Here is a 20,000-nt window from a genome sequence, read left to right on the forward strand (position 1 = left end):
TTTGGAACAATGTTGAATCAATACCTATCTTGAATGACAATAAAGGAAGTCTAAGTCTAAGTTTATCTTCCGGAAGGAAAACTTGCCAAGCACGGATCGATACACTTCAAATTTAGGAGTATGAATCAAATCTATCAATACATCGATCAACGGCACAATTCCAACAGGTTTTACACAACAACACTTCCTCATTTTCCGCCAATCACCTTTCACACACGGACGGTGTGTTTGCAAACCTGGGAAAAACTGACATCAAATCCAAACCACATGAACATAAAACATTAACATTAGCTGGTCGTTACAGTATAAATTGATACATGTATCCTATTATTTGTGCACTATTGACAAGTGATGTGCTGAAAACGCAAACCAGCAAAAAAAATACTATAATTGCAAACTGCGCTGCCGAAACCGTAACTGTAAACAAAACGCACGCCATTGTCTGGAGCGTTGTCAGCATGTCTGTGATGTGGATGTCATTTTAATATATCCCAGAAATAATTTTTTTTAAATACTAAGATGACAGTGGCTGCTTTTAAGGAGAGAAAGTCCAACTGGAGCAGCAACGCGTGTGACGTCATGCTCGCTGCAGCTCGCCTCTAAAGTAGTCTCTAAACACGAAAACATTCTATAATAACACTAGAAAAAAAATTCTATATTTGTTACTATTTTTTTTTAACAAAAAAACTCTTAAAAATATCAACAAAGTACATTGTACAATTAGCAACAATTGAAAATATGGCAAAATTATAAAATATATGTTAAAAACAGATTTGTTTTTAAATGTATACATTTTTTTAAGCCTTTTTAAAGAAGAAAATATAGCAAATTATGCAAATTACTCTGACGTCATGGTGACCACGCCCATAACTAGATATGGGGAATATTTGGGCACCTCACGAATCGATTGGGATTACGATTCAGGAGCTGCGATTCGATTAAAAATCGATTGATGCATCTTTAATTTATGTATGCTGATGCAGTTTTACATTTCTTTTTGCTTCACTAAATAAACATTTATCACTTCCAACTTTAAAAGAAACAACTCATTTGGAATAAGAAACAGTTACAATTAATTCCCACATTTATTAAATGAATGAAAATGTGTGCAAATCCGCAACAAAAGTGTACGGTGAGGTGGCTCGCTGCAGTCAGACACATTTTGAAAATGTCCACATTATTTATTTATAATAAATAAATCGATCAGTGATTATTGACGTTTACTAATCGATTGTATAATGTCCAAATTGCGATGCATCTAAAAATCGATTATTTCCCCCACCACACATATCTTGGCTGTCTCAAGGAGTAATGAATATGATCAAGTTCTGAACAGTATTTCAATGTCAGGGGGGTGAAAATAAATGTCTGCCCTCAAAAGGTTACACCCCTGTAGCTCATCCATTCATATGTAGTGCTAATTCATCCATGTTAGAACATCTCGAATTGTATTTTAAGATGAATACCAAAAAAGCCGCACTACGGACACCCCTGATTGCTCCGATTTCAAGCGTCTCTTCCACTTGCAAAAAAAAAGAGGACAAATCCAGCCTCGCGTGGAAGAAATGAACATAAGACGACATCCGGCTTGATGCTTCTTTGGGGTAAAAATGCGCTTTCTGACCGTTCTTCTTCCTCCCATGTGTAACGAAATAAGACGAGTGCAACGAGGAGGGAGGGGCGGGTTCGTCTCGTTGGCTGGAGAAAATGTGCAAAATGCGCTCCAAAGCAAAAAAAGTGCCAGTGTTTGGGCCGTGCGGCTGCACGGTGCACAGCTGTTCATTCCGACAAGGCACTGGAGAGGAGAGGACCACGCTGCGGTCCTCAGTCGGGTCTCAATATAGGATATTTAGGTAAGAATTCTATAAGAATCACCTTGAGTGAGCGGAGGAAGAGAAGAAGAAAGCCATTTAGTAAAGGTCGACGTCAGGAGGAGGAGCGATTAGCATACATTAGCTCGCGCCCTTTGTGTTTAGCATCAACGTTTTCTTGTTACAGGACATTATTTTAAATTAAATGTATCTAAAAACACCCCAGCCAATCAGTGGACACAGCTAATGATCACACTGGACAGCTCATTAAGTGATATTTTATATTTACTAAAATAACAAAACTGCTGATGTTTCATTATTAGAAATGATAGAACATTGAGAATAATTCATATGTTTTGCCCCAAATAAGACCAGAAACATTAAATTAAATGAATTGTTAAAGAGATACATAATAATAAAAGATAATGACAACAATTTGTATTCCTCTCATAATCCAAAAATGTGCATGTTAGGTTAATGCAGGGGTCGGCAACCCAAAATGTTGAAAGAGCCATATTGGAGCAAAAATACAAAAAACAAATATGTCCGGAGTCGCAAAAATTAAACGCCTTACACACATGATGTAAGTGTCTATATTAGTTATGTTAGCCTACTATCAAAATGACTTTAAAAGTCTTATATAAGTGTTATAATGAAGACAACACATGATGTAAGTGTCTATACTAGCCTACTATCAAAATGACTTTAAAAGTCTTATATAAGTGTTACAATGAAGACAACACATGATGTAAGTGTCTATATTAGCCATATTAGCCTTCTATTATGAAAATGACTTTAAAAGTTATATATAAGTGTTATAATGAAGACAACACATGATGCAAGTGTCTTAATTAGCCATATTAGCCTACTATTATCAAAATGACTTTAAAAGTCTTATATAAGTGTTATAATGAATACAACACATGATGCAAGTGTCTTAATTAGCCATATTAGCCTACTATCAAAATGACTTTAAAAGTCGTATACAAGTGTTATAATGAAGACAACGCATGACGGAAGTGTCTATATTAGCCTACTATCAAAATGACTTTAAAAGTCTTATATAAGTGTTATAATGAAGACAACGCATGATGTAAGTGCCTATATTAGTTATATTAGCCTACTATCAAAATGACTTTAAAAGTCTTATATAAGTGTAATAATGAAGGCAACACATGATGTGTTTATATTAGCTATATTAGCCTACTATCAAAAAGACTTTAAAAGTCTTATATAAGTGTTAAAATGAAGACAACGCATGACGTAAGTGTCTATACTAGCCTACTATCAAAATGACTTTAAGTCTTATAATGAAGGCAACACATGTGTTTATATTAGCTATATTAGCCTACTATCAAAATGACTTTAAAAGTCTTATATAAGTGTTATAATGAAGGCAACACATGATGTGTTTATATTAGCCATATTAGCCTACTATCAAAATGACTTTAAAAGTCGTATACAAGTGTTATAATGAAGACAACACATGATGTAAGTGTCTATATTAGCCTACTATCAAAATGACTTTAAAAGTCGTATACAAGTGTTATAATGAAGACAACACATGATGTAAGTGTCTATATTAGTTATATTAGCCTACTATCAAAATGACTTTAAAAGTCTTATATAAGTGTTATAATGAAGGCAACACATGATGTGTTTATATTAGCTATATTAGCCTACTATCAAAATGACTTTAAAAGTCGTATACAAGTGTTATAATGAAGACAACACATGATGTAAGTGTCTATATTAGCCTACTATCAAAATGACTTTAAAAGTCTTATATAAGTGTTATAATGAAGGCAACACATGATGTGTTTATATTAGCTATATTAGCCTACTATCAAAATGACTTTAAAAGTCGTATACAAGTGTTATAATGAAGACAACACATGATGTAAGTGTCTATATTAGCCTACTATCAAAATGACTTTAAAAGTCGTATACAAGTGTTATAATGAAGACAACGCATGACGTAACTGTCTATATTAGCCTACTATCAAAATTACTTTAAAAGTCTTATATAAGTGTTATAATGAAGGCAACACATGATGTGTTTATATTAGCTATATTAGCCTACTATCAAAATGACTTTAAAAGTCGTATACAAGTGTTATAATGAAGACAACACATGATGTAAGTGTCTATATTAGCCTACTATCAAAATGACTTTAAAAGTCTTATACAAGTGTTATAATGAAGACAACGCATGACGTAACTGTCTATATTAGCCTACTATCAAAATTACTTTAAAAGTCTTATATAAGTGTTATAATGAAGGCAACACATGTGTTTATATTAGCTATATTAGCCTACTATCAAAATGACTTTAAAAGTCTTATATAAGTGTTATAATGAAGACAACGCATGACGTAAGTGTCTATATTAGCCTACTATCAAAATGACTTTAAAAGTTTTATATAAGTGTTATAATGAGGGCAACATATGATGTGTTTATATGAGCTTTATTAGCCTACTATCAAAATGACTTTAAAAGTCTTATATAAGTGTTATAATGAAGACAACGCATGACGTAAGTGTCTATATTAGCCTACTATCAAAATGACTTTAAAAGTCTTATATAAGTGTTATAATGAAGGCAACACATGATGTGTTTATATGAGCTTTATTAGCCTACTATCAAAATGACTTTAAAAGTCTTATATAAGTGTTATAATGAAGACAACACATGATGTAAGTGTCTTTATTAGCTGTATTAGCCTACTATCAAAATTACTTTAAAAGTTTTATTCAAGTGTTATAATGAAGGCAACACATGATGTAAATGTCTATATTAGCCTACTATCAAAATGACTTTAAAAGTGTTATATAAGTGTTATAAAGACAACACATGATATTAGCCTACTATCAAAATGACTATGTGTCACAGGCTGACACAAATCTTTGTCGACAGAAATGTTGACTTGTAATATTTATTCTACTTAATATTTTTACAACATTGGAAATCATTAGTAAAATGGAGGGTGAGATAACTCCTGGAAAGTACTGTCTTAGAATGGATGTGTGAGTCCGCGGGTTGCCGACCCCTTCATTTATTTTTTTAAATAAACAAATAGATTTTTATCTTTGTATCACATTACAATATGATGATTTTTCAATTGGGTAACTTCCATGCATCCAACTTTATCATTAGGTATGTTTTCATTCTGGGTTAAAAGCACAGTGCTACCTTGGTAAATTAAATACATAATATTGGAGTGTGTATTTTAATAGCTGTATAAATCCTACTGATCAGGGGTCTCAAACTCAAATGACCTGGGGGCCGCTGGAGGTAAAGTCTGTGTGAGACTGGCCACACTCCAGAATGACATTTGACTAAATTATACCAGCATACTGCAAAAAGTGAAATCTAAGTAAGATTAAATATCTCAAATAAGGGTGATATTTGCTTATTTTCTGTCTGATAAGATCATTCTTCTCACTAAGCAGATTTTATGTTAGAGTGTTTTACTTGTTTTAAGGGTTTGAATGATCTCAGTAAGAGATTACAGCTTGTTTGCTGAGATTTGATGACCTACACTACCGTTCAAAAGTTTGGGGTCACCTAAACAATTTTGTGGAATAGCCTTCATTTCTAAGAACAAGAATAGACTGTCGAGTTTCAGATGAAAGTTCTCTTTTTCTGGCCATTTTGAGCGTTTAATTGACCCCACAAATGTGATGCTCCAGAAACTCAATCTGCTCAAAGGAAGGTCAGTTTTGTAGCTTCTGTAACGAGCTAAACTGTTTTCAGATGTGTGAACATGATTGCACAAGGGTTTTCTAATCATCAATTAGCCTTCTGAGCCAATGAGCAAACACATTGTACCATTAGAACACTGGAGTGATAGTTGCTGGAAATGGGCCTCTATACACCTATGTAGATATTGCACCAAAAACCAGACATTTGCAGCTAGAATAGTCATTTACCACATTGGCAATGTATAGAGTGTATTTCTTTAAAGTTAAGACTAGTTTAAAGTTATCTTCATTGAAAAGTACAGTGCTTTTCCTTCAAAAATAAGGACATTTCAATGTGACCCCAAACTTTTGAACGGTTGTGTATATTGAGTAAAACATGCTTGAAACTAGAATATCAACGGTTGCAAAGCTGTGTCATCAACACTCACAAGTATAAAATTACTTTTTTAAAGTAATCATTTCTTATTTCAAGCATGAAAAAAAAAATCATGACTTTGACACAATTGTGTCTCATAATTAAAACAGATGACAACTAAATGGACTTTGCTGTTTTATTTTCAATGAAACAATAGAAAATACGTACTCATTTAGTAGTACAGTTGTTATTAATGAGCATATACTTATTTTAAGGTATTTTTGGGTTCATTGAGGTTAGCTAATTTTACTTGTTTTGGAAAGTCTTGACAAGCCAAATGTTCTTGTTCTATTGGCAGATAATTTGCTTAGTTCAAATAAATTACCCTAATTGTTTATTTTTTTCTTGTTTTTGAACACTGACTTTTTGCAGTGCAGCCGTAGAGGTCATGAGCTACAATAGGCCTTAAGTCATTATGAATGCCAAATTGAATGTAAAAATTGACATAAACACTTCTGCTTGCTTACAGGAAGTTGCGGTTTGTGTTGCCCAATGTGTGTTGGTTGTGCTGTCATTTTTGTGTTTGCACCGTTATTGTAGATACAGTAATTTCTAGTGCCATTTAAAATTTAAGTCCATGCATTGCAAAAAGGCAGTGTTCAAAAACAAGAAGAAAAAAAAAATACAAAAATGAGGGGTATTTTATTTGAACTACGCAAAATTATCTGCCAATAGAACAAGAAAATTTGGCTTGTCAAGATTTTCCAAAACAAGTAAAATTAGTTAACTTCAATAAACCCAAAAATACCTTAAAATAAGTATATTCTCACTAATAACAAGTGCACTTTTCTTGGTAGAAAAAAAAGACCTTTTTGCTCAATATGTAAAAAAATATCCCTAAATTAAGTCAGTGCTAGTGCCATTATCTTAACATAATGATATGCGCTCGGCATTACAGTTCTTGAAACCAGCAAACTTATACTAAAAACAAATTTATTGTTCTTAATGGAAAGGCAACAAGGCAACCGCTTGTTACTCTCGGGGTCTCCTAGCCGCTCAGGCTAAATCATATGGTCTAAAATTCATTTTTCCATCGATAACATGACATCATCGCGCCAAGTGTGTGCTCTTTCAGTCAATTAGTGCGCATATATACAGCCCGGGCCCCAGCCTACTTTTTTTAATTGTAATTTTTAAGAATTTATCTGAATGTGCATCAACTATTTCTGTTCTAAATTGTTTGAAATGTCAAATGTTTAAATATTAACTGTCAGTTTACTGTACTGTGCCAACTGTACTACTATATGAGTACATCTTTTCTATTGTTTCATTGAAAATAAAACAGCAAAGTCCATTTGGCTGTCATCTGTTTTAATTATGAGACCCAATTGTGTCAAAGTCATGATTTTTTATTTCATGCTGGAAATAAGAAATGATTACTTTGAAAAAGCAGTTTTATACTTGTGAGTGTTGATGACACAGCTTTGCAACAGTTGATATTCTAGTTTCAAGCATGTTTTACTCAATATAGGTCATCAAATCTCAGCAAACAAGCTGTACTATCTTACTGAGATCATTTAGGACCAAAACACTTAAAACAAGTAAAACACTAACATAAAATCTGCTTAGTGAGAAGAATGATCTTATCAGACAGAAAATAAGCAAATATCACCCTTATTTGAGATATTTAATCTTAGTTGGATTTCAGTTTTTGCAGTGTGATCTATTTAACTATTAAGTATGCCCCGGGTGTGCGGGCGGCAATTTCACTGAAATATGAGGTTAAATAGGCCACAAAATATGGGCCTGCATGAGTTTGAGACCCTTGATATAGATTGTGAAGAAATCATGCAAATCATTTGTGCTTAAGAATGCTTGAGAGTATAATAAATATTGTTTATGGGGAAAAAAAAAAGGGAGTTTATAGAATACTCGGTGAATTAGACGCACGCAACGTTCAGGTAGAAAAAGTTATGCAATTGGATGATGTACTTACATATTCCATCATGTTGCTGCTCTCACATTTTCTTTTGCTCAGTTTCCAGTGAAGGCCCAGCTGACGAGAGAGAGGACAGGGTGAATAACGCTATCATCGACAGGTATCAGCAAATCTAACCTAATGTTTTTAATGCCTTTTTTAATGCGACTTCAAAAAAATTGAATGCCCAGTTCCGAGAGCATATGTTTATTTTTTTATGTATTCAAAAGCTTACAATTGTCTGTATACACAGGTAACTGTAAGCGTTTGACAGTAATAATGTTGAAAAGTGTACATTAACTGTTACTATCGAGTGAATTAAAATTGCTAATACTCCGGAGTATAAGTCACACTGGCCGAAAATGCATAATAAAGAAGGAAAAAAACATATATAAGTCGCACCGGAGTATAAGCAACGTTAGGGATGATACTCGAAACCGGTTTTCCCGGTTGTTCGATAAGAAAAGAACCGAGTCCTCGGACTCGAATCCCTTTTTGAGAACCGGTACCCGTTATCGAGACCACTATAGTAAAGAAAAAGAGTTGGTTCTTTACTCGAATCACTTGGAACGAATCCCGTCCCGACAAGAAATGCCCCGTGTGACATCACAAGAAATGACGTCACGTAGCTCAGTCATTTGTCACGGTGGGGTGCAGGGTGCAGCATGCTGCGGTACGTTCCCGGGACGCAAAACTGACGGCTTTGGACGAAAGCGTGCAGGTAGGAGATGATTTATTTCTCATAAATCATACACATTACAACAGACAGGAACGAAACAAAAGGAAAGCGTGCCGTTCGCACGAGAAGCTAAAGCAAAAACTTACTTAGCACAGGAATACTAGAAGCTAAGGTAACTTAGCACAGGAATCGTGAGCTCCAAAACCAGAATGCCAACGTAACTGTTGCAAATGCAAACAATGAAGCCACGACGAGTGACCGGAAGAGGCAGGCTTAAATACAGTCTCTGATGAGCAACAGGTGCGCGTACAAGGCAGGTGAAAATCATAAATAACCATGGTGACTAAAACAAACCCCAGAAGTGCACAAAACAACTAAGGAAGTCCAAAACTAACAGAACATAACTAAACAAAATATGATCCGACCACATCATAATACATCACAGTTTCATATAATTTCACTTTACAGGAGTAGGAAGAAGTAAAGCTTATTTAATCCTACCCCTTTCCCACTTCATACAAATATATACATCATTTACTGACCTTTTTATAATAAAATATCTGTGAATTAGTATATACAACAGTTTTGTAATATAAAATTAATTAATTTAGTCATTATTAATATACTGAGATGAATAATATCTTATTTTCAATAAGGTTGAAAGTATTTCTCATAATTCTTCTTCTTTGTAAGCACTATTCATTTGAACAACCTCTTAAAGTGGATCATATCAGTACAATGTTTAACTTCTTTACATAATCCATTCCATCATTTAATTCAACATCATTTTAGCTGTTTGCAATTTTACCAAATCATCAAACTTTAATATTTTTGACTCAATAAATAAAGTGTTTGTATGTTCTCTATATCCAACATCATGGATCAGTCTAATAATTTTTTTTTGTAACACGGTTAACGAATGTAGCGCACATTTGTAGTTATTTCCCCACATTTCTGCACAATAACTCAGATATGGTAATACTATAGTAGCGAGCAGTAGAGAATGTGAAGTGATTTGTTAAACCAAATATTGTGTGTTTTTCCATATACAACAACCTATCTGGACTCGATAAGAGAATCGATAAGGAATCGGTTCGATAAGAGGATTCGATAATAGGCTCGAACTCGATAAGTTCTTATCAAACATCATCCCTAAGCAACGTTCCCTCTAAGGTGCGCGCCTGCGCAATTGCGCACTGCTCAAGCGTCCTCTGCGCACAGCAAATATATGCCGCGCACCAAATCAAATCCCACCTGAATTCTAAACAAAATAAACACATTTATTCAGTATAATTTTGCAATGCAACTCAGTGACAACAAGCGGCCCTAACGGTGTTCGTCAACACCTTTCAATTGAACACCGTTCAATTATTGTAACGTCTATCGAGATGCTTCGGGGACAGGAATTATATCGATCACTTTATTGAGCAAAACTGTTTGTATTCGGCCATAACCGCACAAAAACATGGGTGAAAAACTAGTCATTTTCTGCCGTACAAACCAGGCCAAAACCAACTTGTCATCTGTCACCAACACGCATAGCACTAAGCCACTGGTGCGTTTATGGCCACACAAAAAGTCGGACAACTCAAACACCACACAAAGTTACACTATGACTCATCAGTCATATGTGTGCTTATTCTACTGTCATTTATTATTAATGTTATTTTATTGATATTAATCATGGAATGCTGTTACTAGAGAAAGTTACAGGAATGCACACTTCATCCTATGCTTACATTTCATTGTGCAACATGAGGATGTTTAAGGGGAACTAAATGTGATCTCTGAAAGGGGTACAAATGATTTCCAAAGCAGGACCCCCACCCAGATATACTGTACAATACTAATCCATAGCTTATGAAAAACGAGATGTCTTTTATTTTCATTACAAGTGGGCCAAATCACTAATAATACTAAATAATCTCATGAAAATGACTCCTGTCATTTGAACGTTATAATAAAAGATTGGTTTGAGACAGGTGTGCTGCTGGTATTGCCACGTGTGATGTTGCTCACATGTGCTCCACTGAATGCTCGGAGTTTTTGTGTTTGCTCACACACATGAACAATTAGGAGGGAACATTGAGTATAAGTTGCATTTTTTGGGGAAATGTATTTGATAAAACCCAACACCAAGAATAGACATTTGAAAGGCAATTTAAAATAAATAAAGAATAGTGAACAACAAGCTGAATAAGTGTACGTTATATGAGGCATAAATAACCAACTGAGAACGTGCCTGGTATGTTAACCTAACATATTATGGTAAGAGTCATTCAAATAACTATAACATATAGAACATGCTATACGTTTACCAAACAATCTGTCACTCCTAATCGCTAAATCCCATGAAATCTTATACGTCTAGTCTCTTACGTGAATGAGCTAAATAATATTATTTGATATTTTATGGTAATGTGTTAATAATTTCACAAATAAGTCGCTTCTGAGTATAAGTCGCACCCCCGGGCCAAACTATGAAAAAAACTGCGACTTATAGTCCGAAAAATACGGTATATAAAACCTTAATGGAGGTGTTTGGATGTTTTTTTAAGAGCTTTATATGGAGAATAGAGCGACTCAGAACGCATTCAGTAATACATTCGTCCTCACGTCTTTTATGATGATTGTAAACGATAGGCAATATTCCAAAAAAAAGTGCAGTGCCCCTTTAAGTTCATTTTCATTCATGGTTTGATGGAGTGACGTGTTGACGATCGGCCGAGTCCTACAATTGTGTAACATTTTTTAATGCCATTTTAGGCCTTAAATTTGGAAAAAAATCTATTTAATGACTCCTAATGCTTTTTAATGCCACATGGAAACCCAGAATAAGGAAATCACACACACACACACGCACACACACACGCACACCCAGGAGGGGCTGTCTGGCATGGCTGAGGTCAAACTGTGGCCAGACAGCCTGAAGAGGTCATTTTTAACAAGCTGTGAGACAAAACCGCATTCTGACTGCTGACCTCAGCCCGTGAACTCGTGTCGCAGTTCTTGATGGTTTACCGAACAGATTAACACCCATTAGCCCACACTCTCTCACACACGCACACACAGACAGGTGCAAAGGTGTGGTGGTCTTTTACCTTGTGGTACAATCTGTTATTCTCCCACTCTAGCAGCTTGTGGATGGAGCGTCTAGTCTGTGAGAAGAGAGGAACACGGGCAGTGAGCGCAGCGAGAGTTTTTTTTTTCTTTTCTTGCCCCGACACCTCCTTACCCGCTTATTGAGGCAGATGACGGGCCACAGGCTGCAGCCGGCCGTGCAGCAGCAGCACAGGCAGCCGCACAGGAGCCACTTGACGTTGACGGGCAGGTTCTTCTTCAGGCAGGCGTTGACGCGGCCCACGCTGGTGCGGAACTCCTCCGGCGCCACCTGGAAGAATCATTCGGATGCGGGAGTTGCTTTTGTACTTCAGCAGATATTCAGGCCCTTAAGCAGCGCGCCTGTAGCGGCGGCGGTGAAAGCCAGCTGAATAGATGCTCATTCCTGGCCCGAGTCTGTACGCCATAAAACGGGGGTCGTAATCTTTTATGACAGGATGCAACGGTCTCTTTGCAAACAAGCCAAAGAGCTGGGAATAAAGCCCAGCAGGGCCTGATCTGCACCCTTCAATCATCATAATTGTGACCTCATCCATCACATGTCACCCTGGGTCACAATACTGGAGGTGCTGTTTATTGCCCCGCACTTCCCTCAGCCCGCTCTTGCCCCTGCAGCCCTTTTTTTGTGTTGTGTTCCTGCGTCTGACCCAGGAAGCCGGCCTTTCTTGTCCCAGGCATTACTTTATCACCCGCAGTCGGACCCCTCCACCGACGCAACCGGCCCAGCCCCACAGACGGCTTACTCATTGACAGAAGGGGTGCGTGGCGGAGCATTGACTCGCCACTTGGCCAGCCCAAACCGCTCGGGGAGATTTGAATGGGCCGCTCTGGGGAAGTAGTTAAAGGGCCCCGGCGGGACAAAAGAATCACTGTGGCTTTAATTGTCCGATTCCTCTCCGTTGGAGGTGTGCAGACGTGAAGAAGTGCGAGAAAGAAAGCTACAAATATGTAAAGGATCTTGTACCTTTCCCGTGAGAACCGAGGGGAACTCGGTGTCAAATCTGTTGCTCAGCCCAAACCTGGAGACACACAAAAACAAAACATAAATAAAATAGTCCAAAATGAAGAACAGTGTCTTAGAGGACAATTATGTCTGCTTCTGTAATAACATTCCCCACATTAGGTACACCAAGACAAAAAAGGGTCACTTTTGATTGACCAAATTAATTATATTGCATGTATTTACATTGTCCGACTGTACCATCAAACACAACGCATTAGATTGTCTCATGTAAAACATTGGTATAAATGATATTCATGAAAATAAAGCAGCAACTGGTGTGGAAATTCCACAAAAATAATCAGCAACATTAACTGTAAATACAAAAAATATATATTTTGATTGAAATTTAAGAAACGTTTGACCTCTTTTTGTCTTAGACGAGGACTGTCCAAACACATTACGCTTAATTTCACACTGTATAGGACTTAGGGATCGACAGATTATCAGCGCAGATATTTGTCATTTTGAAATATATCGGCATCAGACTTTTTACATTTTTTCATTGGTATCTGCTTTTTTTGGTTTTAAAATGAATAATGAATAGTAATATTCCACTTCTACTAGCATTATTGCTATCATTTCAAATGTAACAATCACCAAACAAGCGTCTGCATCTGAGCCAAACTGACCCGTTTTGAATGGTCCGTCGGATTAAAAAAAGGCAGGCGCGCCTGTCTCCAGCATTGTCCAGCCCCATCTGTTTGGTTACACAAACCGCGCACTGGTAAGAGGCGGAGCCAATCAGAAGACGAGGTATTTTGCGTTGTTTACGCAAACCAGTAAGAAGCCAGTAAGAAGCCGGGGTCTCAGGCAACGTCTAACTCACGGCGGAGAATGTGTACGGATGTGTCGAAGCTTGGTAGAATCAGAAGTCTCTTACCAAATTGTACTAAACATTCCAGTGCTCTCAATGTCACAACTACTAGTAACGTTACTATGAGCAGAATACCGTAAAAAAAAACCTAAACATAAGCTCGTAGTACCTTATAGGGTTGACTCGATACCAAAATGTATTTCGATACTTTCTTAAATAAAGGGGGACCACAAAAAAATGGCATTATTGGCTTTATTATAACAACATATCTTAGGGTACATTAAACATGTGTTTATTATTGCAATTTAGTCCTTAAATAAAATAGTGAACATACTAGACAACTTGTCTTTTAGTAGTAAGTAAACAAACAAAGGCTCCTAATTAGTCTGCTGATGTATGCAGTAACATATTGTGTCATTTATCTGCCTATTATTTTGTCAACATTATAAAGAACAAGCTGTAAAACTTTATTAATAATCTACTTGTTTATTTCTGTTTCAACTGGTTATATCTACACTTCTGTTAAAATGTAATCATCACTTATTATTCTGTTGTTTGATACTTTACATTAGTTTTGGATGATACCACACATTTAGGTATCCATCCGATACCAAGTCGTTACAGGATCATACATTGGTCATAATTTAAGTCCACGTGTCCAGGGACGTATTTCCTGAATTTATGAATATAATATGAATTTTTTTGTGACGATAAAAAAATATTTATGTAATCATAATAGTACCGACTAGGTACGCTATTGTACTTGGTATCATTACAGTGGATGTCAGGTGTAGATCCACCCATGGCGTTTGTTTACATTGTGACGCCGGTGAGCTATTGTATCCTCCTACGGTGTGTAGTGAAGCATGTTTAGCTATTCCTCATCCTGCAGGGATGATACTTGTAAGAAACTTACTTTATTTGTCGCCATGGAGGCCAGGATTAGTGATTTAGAAGTAGCTAAAACACTGCCGATAGCGGATGGACTTTAGCCGCTAACTGGCTCGCTAAGTTTTAAAGCACCTCTTCCTGAGGGCGTTTCACCTTAATCGTCATTTTTTAAGCCAAAATGCATCCGTTCTCCCTTTTCGGTCTACACACTGTGTCTGCTTGTAAGTACTCCGTGATTGTGCGCTGCCGAACATGCTCCTCTGCTCGTAAAACCAGCAATGTCACGAGATGAAAACGACATGCCGTCGTGCCTTTGAAAAAATATATATATATGGCGAACCGGTACTTTTCAAACAGAGTGTAGTACTGTTTTTGCTTCATTAGTACCGCGATACTATACTATACAATCCTGTTACCTTATGACGTGTCTGTGAATCACTTGAAACAAAGCTGCTGACATGATTGATATGCAAACAGTCCTTTACAGTAGAATCTTGTAGGTGTGATTGAGAGAAAGATTAAATAACTCAAACTAGTCTTATTGCAGGGACACCCGAAGAAACTAAAGAATGGCCACAAGAGAAGCTGCAGAACAGCAAAGCAGTGCTGCTGCAGTGTTTACGTGTGTGTGTGTGTGTGTGTAGGTTGCTTAACAAAGCAAAATAATACAAAATGTTTGATTGTTAACATCATGCCTTGATAAAAATGTTAAAAATTTACCTACATTTTACCTAAATGTTGCTTTTGATGATCCGTACATTACGTTTTCTACTTAATAACTTTTTCCATTTTGAAATGAAGTGTAATATTGCTATATATATATTGTAATATCAGCCTGATAACAGTCTGTCAGTGTCAACACTTGGAATCATTTCATCAATCACAGTTGATGTTATAAAGGAATACAAATTATTTCAGGGAGCTATTCATTTATACAAATTCCTATTCACCTTTATGAAGAGATGCTACTGTGCTAAGGAACTCGCTGCGCTTTTCGTCTTTGTTTGTTTTTATTTACCTGTGTTTTAAATAAACATGCTTCATGCATTTAAATAAAGTCATGGAGTTTGTAATAGTATTATTCTCAATTTTGACCCAAATATGTCTGCAAATCAGTGTGTCTCCGTCATAAAAATGTTAAAAATAAGTCATATCATTGTTTTTTTTTCATTGCTTAAATCTCTAAATCAACATTAGATCTGTCAACATGAAGTTTTACTGTTACATTTTTTTATGTTTTATGCCCTTTTTGTTTAAGAACACTCTGTATTTTTATGGCAGAAACACAAAATATGCAGCATTTTGTGGAGTAATTGGATTCATAATAACATTGATTTTAATTTAATGTTATTTTTTAACAATGACAGTTTAAAAAAATTACTTAATATTTGGGGTCTAAAAGGGCCCAACTCATCAGTGTTGAAATATAGTGACACATTGTTTATTTTTTTATTTTCAACTTCAGATCCAACAGTCAATTATTATTGTTTTTGGTTGTTTGATGCCCTTTTTGTCATTAAAAAAATACACAAATTATGCAGTATTTTCCTAAAAAATATTTCTAAGTGGAATATTTGACATGAGGTAATTGGAGCCTTGTCTAGGTAAATAATTCACAACATTGATTTGTAAACATTATTATTTTTGAGGAATGACAGTTTTACAGAAAAAAACTACTTTGTGTTATAAGTCAACATTTCAACTTTTTCACCTTAAATGTCACCTGTTTGCTCTTTTATTCCACTGTTTTATGTTGGGGGTTTTTATGGTATTTTTAGAATGTACCGTTAAAAAATTAGCTGCGGGCCACTAATTAATATCGACTCCAAATGTCGGTTATTTTGATTGATTGATTGAAACTTTTATTAGTAGATTGCACAGCACAGTACATATTCCGTACAATTGACCACTAAATGGTAACACCCGAATAAGTTTTTCAACTTGTTTAAGTGGGGGTCCACATTAATCAATTCATGGTAGTTGGCCTCTCTCACCACTAATAATCAGTATCGGCCCTGAAAATACCTTATCGGTTGCTCTCGATAAGCTATGTTTAATACAGATAATAGAAACAGCCTACATATTTGTCTTTGTGTCAACTATCAACTTCATAAAAATTCGTTATTTACATTTTCAGTGTTGCCTTATTCCTCGGCTGTGACGCTTAAGTGTGGGTCGTGTTTTAATTGGATTTCAAAACATGCAACGGGACAATAATAAGAATATTGGTATTAAGTATATGTTAGAGCTGGTCGATATTTCGAGTTTTTAAAATATATCGATATATTTTTAAACAATTAATCAAGAAAATATGGTAATATCGATATAATTTATTTCATGTTAAAATGACCAAACGCCGCTTATTTGTTGTGTTCCTTGTTCTGCCCCACTCCCCCTCCATGGGCTAATAAAACTCTCCCATTACTCCTTCCAAGAACATTGTATAAGAACATCCAGGATTGGTTGGTTGTTTACTATGATGAGTCACGATTGGTTAGGGACAGGCCAATCACAGGCAAGGAAGGGAAATCACTAAGTGCCTGCCTGCAAATGTTGTTTTTTAATCTGAGTTTTAAAAAATTTAGTATTATTTGCACAGTTATGTTATTTATTTTACCCACAAATAATACTTTTCTATTTTATTTATGTTATGTAATTATGTACTACTTAAACAGTTTATTTTCTGTGCTGTTAATACCCATCTTGACTAACTTGGTTAATAAAAGTGTCACTGGCTGTTTACAGTGCAGTTGTCATTCACTTCAATTTCACGGAATATCGCTCAAAAATGAATATCTTTATATGTGTACTTTCACCGAAAAATATATCGAGATATATATCGAATATCGAGTTTAAGTAAAGATATATCCAGATGTACTTTTTCGTCTATATCGCCCAGCTCTAGTGACAGTTATACTGTCATATTGAGTAAAAAAGTAATTTTTGTATTTGCAAACCGTACAAAAACACCTGATTCTAGTAAAACAAAAAAAATATTGCATGTTTGCTTTTGGAGTTATGTTTATATAACTTTCATATTTAGTATGACATTTATACTGTCATATTGAGTAAAAAAAAATATTTTTTTGTCTTTGCAAACGTAACAAAAGATAATTGTTCTAGAAAACTCACACAGATACATTATTCCAGGCCTTATTAGACATTTTGCATGTTTGGTTTAGGAGTTAAGTCTGAATAGATTTTTATTGCTTTTTTCGCATTACCTCAGGAGTCAAAGAACATTACTGTCATATTGAGTAAAAAACTAATTTTTGTGTTTGGAAACCTTACAAACGCACATGTTTCTAGTAAAACTCACAAAGATACATTATTCCAGGCATTATTAGCCATTTTGTATGTTTGGTTTAGGAGTTATGTCTGAATAAATTTGCATTGCTTTTTGCGCATAATCTCAGGATTCTAAGAACATTACTGTCATATTGAGTAAAAAACTAATTTTTGTCTTTGCAAACCTTATAAAAGATAATTTTTCCAGTAAAACTCACAAAGATACATTATACCAAGCATTATTAGACATTTTGCATGTTTGGTTTAGAAGTTATATCTGAATACATTTGTATTGCTTTTTTCGCATTATCTCAAGATTCTAAGAACATTACTGTCATATTGAGTAAAAAACTAATTGTGTTTGGAAACCTTACAAACAATTGTGTTTCTAGTAAAACTCACAAAGATACATTATTTCAGGCATTATTAGACATTTTTCATGTTTGGTTTAGGAGTTATATCTGAATACATTTGTATTGCTTTTTTCGCATTATATCAGGATTCTAAGAACATTACTGTCATATTGAGTAAAAAACTAATTGTGTTTGGAAACCTTACAAACAATTAAGTTTCTAGTAAAACTCACAAAGATCCATTATTTCAGGCATTATTAGACATTTTGCATGTTTGGTTTAGGAATTATGTTTGAATACCTTTGTATTGCTTTTTTCGCATTATCTCAGGATTCTAAGAAAATTACTGTCATATTGAGTAAAAAACACATTTTTGTGTTTGGAAACCTTACAAGCGCATATGTTTCTAGTACAACTCAAAAAGATACATTATTTCAAGCATTATTAGCCATTTTGCATGTTTGGTTTAGGAGTTATGTTTAGTATGAGTTATACTGTCATATTGAGTAAAAACAAATTTTTGTCTTTGCAAACCTTATAAAAGATCATTTTTCTAGTAAAACTCACAAAGATGCATTATTCCAGGCATTATTAGACATTTTGCATGTTTGGTTTAGGAGTTATGTCTGAATACATTTGTATTGCTTTTTTCGCTAAGAAAATTACTGTCTTATTGAGTAAAAAACTAATTGTTGTGTTTGGAAACCTTACAAACGCATATGTTTCTAGTAAAACTCACAAAGATACATTATTCCAGGCATTATTTGCCATTTTGCATGTTTGGTTTAGGAGTTATGTTTAGTATGACAGATGTACTGTCATATTGAGTAAAAAAACTAATTTTTGTCTTTGCAAACCTTACAAAATATATTTTTTCTAGTAAAACTCACAAAGATACATTATTCCAGGCATTATTAGCCATTTTGCACGTTTGGTTTAGGAGTTATGTTTGAATAAATTTTTATTGCTTTTTTCGCATTATCTCAGGAGTCAAAGAACATTACTGTCATTTTGCGGAAAAAAACTAATTGTTGTGTTTGGAAACCTTACAAACGCACATGTTTCTAGTAAAACTCACAAAGATACATTATTCCAGGCATTATTAGCCATTTTGTATGTTTGGTTTAGGAGTTATGTCTGAATACATTTGTATTGCTTTTTGCGCATAATCTCAGGATTCTAAGAACATTACTGTCATATTGAGTAAAAAACTAATTGTTGTGTTTGGAAACCTTACAAACGCATATTTTTCTAGTAAAACTCACAAAGATACATTATTTCAGGCATTATTAGCCATTGTGCATGTTCGGTTTAGGAGTTATGTTTAGTATGACAGTTATACTGTCATATTGAGTAAAAAAATAATTTTTGTCTTTGCAAACCTTATAAAAGATAATTTTTCCAGTACAACTCACAAAGATACATTATACCAAGCATTATTAGACATTTTGCATGTTTGGTTTAGAAGTTATATCTGAATACATTTGTATTGCTTTTTTCGCATTATATCAGGATTCTAAGAACATTACTGTCATATTGAGTAAAAAACTAATTGTGTTTGGAAACCTTACAAACAATTAAGTTTCTAGTAAAACTCACAAAGATCCATTATTTCAGGCATTATTAGACATTTTGCATGTTTGGTTTAGGAATTATGTTTGAATACATTTGTATTGCTTTTTTCGCATTATCTCAGGATTCTAAGAACATTACTGTCATATTGAGTAAAAAACAAATTTTTGTGTTTGGAAACCTTACAAGCGCATATGTTTCTAGTACAACTCAAAAAGATACATTATTTCAAGCATTATTAGCCATTTTGCATGTTTGGTTTAGGAGTTATGTTTAGTATGAGTTATATTGAGTAAAAACTAATTTTTGTCTTTGCAAACCTTATAAAAGATCATTTTTCTAGTAAAACTCACAAAGATGCATTATTCCAGGCATTATTAGACATTTTGCATGTTTGGTTTAGGAGTTATGTCTGAATACATTTGTATTGC

The 20,000-nt window shown here is 34.8% G+C and overlaps 1 protein-coding gene across 1 annotated transcript in view; it reads right to left on the reverse strand.

Moving 5' to 3' along the window:
• The window catches only part of chic1 (cysteine-rich hydrophobic domain 1), a 22,611-nt gene that overhangs the window by 603 nt on the left and 2,008 nt on the right, over positions 1 to 20,000 (reverse strand). The window contains exons 2-6 of the mRNA XM_062043437.1: positions 12,613 to 12,667; positions 11,764 to 11,919; positions 11,630 to 11,686; positions 7,868 to 7,927; positions 1 to 1,875 (exon numbers count right to left, since the gene is read on the reverse strand). The exon at positions 1 to 1,875 is cut by the window's left edge and continues 603 nt beyond it. Of these exons, the coding sequence (XP_061899421.1) occupies positions 1,825 to 1,875; positions 7,868 to 7,927; positions 11,630 to 11,686; positions 11,764 to 11,919; positions 12,613 to 12,667 (379 nt within the window). The 3' untranslated portion in view covers positions 1 to 1,824. The remainder of the gene's footprint in view (positions 1,876 to 7,867; positions 7,928 to 11,629; positions 11,687 to 11,763; positions 11,920 to 12,612; positions 12,668 to 20,000) is intronic.

Source organism: Entelurus aequoreus, linkage group LG04, assembly GCF_033978785.1.
Source record: "Entelurus aequoreus isolate RoL-2023_Sb linkage group LG04, RoL_Eaeq_v1.1, whole genome shotgun sequence".
Lineage (NCBI taxonomy): Eukaryota > Metazoa > Chordata > Actinopteri > Syngnathiformes > Syngnathidae > Entelurus > Entelurus aequoreus.